The 3,567-nt window shown below is 38.3% G+C and overlaps 1 protein-coding gene across 1 annotated transcript in view; it reads right to left on the reverse strand.

Moving 5' to 3' along the window:
* LDLRAD2 (low density lipoprotein receptor class A domain containing 2) overlaps nt 1-943 on the reverse strand; it is a 10,896-nt gene extending 9,953 nt beyond the window's left edge. The window contains exon 1 of the mRNA XM_072425457.1: nt 461-943. Coding sequence (XP_072281558.1) covers nt 461-941 — 481 coding nt within the window. The 5' untranslated portion in view covers nt 942-943. The remainder of the gene's footprint in view (nt 1-460) is intronic.
* Between the last annotated feature and the right edge of the window lie 2,624 nt (nt 944-3,567).

The following is a 3,567-nucleotide window of genomic DNA, read 5'->3' on the forward strand; positions in this document are numbered from 1 at the left end:
CGCCTGTTTTTGGGTGATGTTGGGTCACAATACAGGGCTGCCACCCACTTACAGCTTCTTCCCACCAAACTTGCAGCTTAAAACGCCATTCACAATGATAATAATTGGATATCCAGGTATCCATGAGCTATCCCTATTTAATGTACAGTGCTACGTAATATGTTGGCGCTATATAAATAATGTTTAATAATAATAATTATCATACAATGGAGGTCGGGATTCCAGAACGTACCACTTCACCAATCCTAATCCACCATAGAAGAGTTTCCCTTATCAGCCAATCAAATTGATTATTGTTCCCCGAACCTGGCCGCTGGGGCATTGGGTCACTATCCTCCCCTCCTGCCCAGGAGCAGGCGGAATCAGGAAAATTCAGGAAAAGCAATTATTATAAACAATATATAGTTCTCAGGGGAATCCCCAGCACTCTATTTTGTGAAAATCCCGAAAAGTCCTTTACCTATCCGGAAAGAGGTGAAATCTCCAACAAAATCCACTCTGGGTTGCTGGCCCCGGGTGACCAGGCGTAGGGTCAGGTAGTTACCCGTAGATAGGACGGGTCGGGGGATGGTCTTCCCACATAGCGGGGTGCCCAGTGGTTCGGAATGGTGGTCTCTCCCATCATAGAATTGGACATAGGAGCCGGCATTACAGGGGTCACTGACAGAGCCAGGGGGAACAGTGGTCTCTAGAGAGGAGGAACCCCGGGCACTGCTATCCACCCCCGGCCCAGACGTCTGACTCTTCATATTGGACATCCGCAGGAGGCTATAAACCAGGAAAAACCGGAACTGGAACTGAACTTTATCCTTCAGGGTGGCAGCTTCCATGGTTATCCGGCAGTCCGTCCCCACCGACACAAAGTAATATTTCCGGGAGTCTCCATGAGAATTTATTATCATCCCTTCCCCTTTAATTGTCTGACCGCAGAAGTCCACCATGTTCACTGCAAGAGAGATCAAATATAATCTGTATATATCGCCAACAGATACCACAGCCCTGTACACTGAGCCATCCGTCTGTACAGAGGAGCTGACACTCTAATGTCCCCCCAGAGGAGCTGACACTCTAATGTCCCCCCACAGTCACACACTATTATTATACATTTATATAGCTCTGACATATACCATAGTGATGTACAGAGGACAGCACCCCACACAACAGACCGCTCAAAGGAAAATAAGAAGACGGGCTGGCCATTGATGAGTGCTGAGGGAGCCATGGGGAACCATTCAGACCTAAGTGACCACTCTATACCCATCACCCCCCGGCCCACCTATACCCATCACCCCCCGGCCCACCTATACCCATCACCCCCTATGCTGTGTCTCCACTCCTGAGTGTTGTCAGGCCATGTAAAGTGAATGAATGTTGTAGTATGATGTGTGAATGTAACACACATGAATAGAGAAGTGTGAATCCATAGGTAAATATTACGGGTCTCCGGGTCACATCACAGCGGTGACAACACAGTGACACGGCCCATAAATACAGAGCGGGGACAGGGTGACATTAATGTTGTTTATCTGACCTCTCCTCTCACACATAAAGCGTATCTCAGGGTGCCAGGCCTGCTCTATACACACAATAAACAGATCAATTCAACATTCACCGGCCAATGAATAGACACGTGCCCAAAGAAATCACCACAAATCACCAGCCGGCACAAAGGGCCGAGACACCAAGGACAATATTTATATTTAGGCAGGAAGGAAACACTTTGTATGCAATACAGAGATCTGTGCGATGTCCTGTGTGAAAGATACAACCGCACCACAAATCTATAGATACAATCAGTGATATTACAGGGTACATGGAGGCATCAGAGCAGCTTCATCATCATCATCATCTACATCATTCAATTATATCATCATCATATCATCATCATATCATCATATCATTATATCATCATCATCATCATTATATCATCATCTAATTATATCATCATCATCATCTACATCATTCAATTATATCATCATATCATCATCATTATATCATCATATCATTATATCATTATATCATCATCATCATCATTATATCATCATCATCATCATTATATCATCATCATATCATTATATCATTATATCATCATCTAATTATATCATCATCATCATCTACATCATTCAATTATATCATCATCATCATCATCATTATATCATCATCATCATCTACATCATTTAATTATATCATCATATCATTATATCATCATCATCCACATCATTCAATTATATCATCATCATATCATCATATCATCATCATCATATCATTATATCATCATCATCATCATTATATCATCATCAAATTATATCATCATCATCATCTACATCATTCAATTATATCATCATCAAATTATATCATCATCATATCATTATATCATCATCCACATCATCATGTCATTATATCATCATATCATCAAATCCTCATCATCATATAATGTATTTTAAATATGCGCATGTCATCATCATCATTATAGTTATCATATCATAGTTATCTTGTTCTGGTGATGATAATATTACCATGATATCCTATGATATTATATTATCATCATATCAGGATCATAATCATGGTATCATTACATTATTATATCATCATATCATCAGCATCATGTGAGCAAGATAATTACGATATCATAACATGATTATGATGCTGATATAATTATATGAATATATGAATTATATATAATATTACCATGATATCCTATGGTATTATAATATCATCACAATATCATATCATCCTGTTACGATATTGTAATGATCTTGTTCACATGAGGATGATGACATGATGCTGGTATAATAATGTGATAACATGATATGCTGATAGAATGATAATATAACATTATAGGATATCATGCTATTAATATAATTATCACCATCATGTGACTAAAATACTGTAACTGATACGATAACATGATGGTGATAAATATAATATTACCATGATATCCTATATTGTTATATCATCATATCAGCATTATCATCATATTATTATATCAGCACCCTGTTATATTATTGTAATTATCGTGTTCATGTGATGATAACGTGAGTATGACGTTATATATATATATATATCATTATATGATATAATGATTTTATAATACCATAGGAAATCATGGTACCATTATTATCATGTCATAGTTATCACATTCTTATGATGGTGATATTATTACCATGATATCCTATGACATTCTCATCATTATATCATCATCACGGTAAAATTATCATCATCATAATACCAAGATAACATGATGACATGATGCTTCCTCCACAGACTGGCCCCTTGTGTTATATCTGCCAGGGCTCACCTACCTGATGGGGGCACCTGAAGTATCCCCATATAATAATAATGTGTCCCCCAAATAATAATGACGTGTCCCCCAAATAATAATGACGTGTCCCCCAAATAATAATGACATGTCCCCCAAATAATAATGACGTGTCCCCCATATATTAATGAAGTGTCCCCCATATAATAATGACGTGTCCCCCATATAATAATGACGTGTCCCCCATATAATAATGACGTGTCCCCCATATATTAATGAAGTGTCCCCCATATAATAATGACGTGTCC

This window comes from Pyxicephalus adspersus, chromosome 11, assembly GCF_032062135.1.
Source record: "Pyxicephalus adspersus chromosome 11, UCB_Pads_2.0, whole genome shotgun sequence".
Taxonomy (NCBI): domain Eukaryota; kingdom Metazoa; phylum Chordata; class Amphibia; order Anura; family Pyxicephalidae; genus Pyxicephalus; species Pyxicephalus adspersus.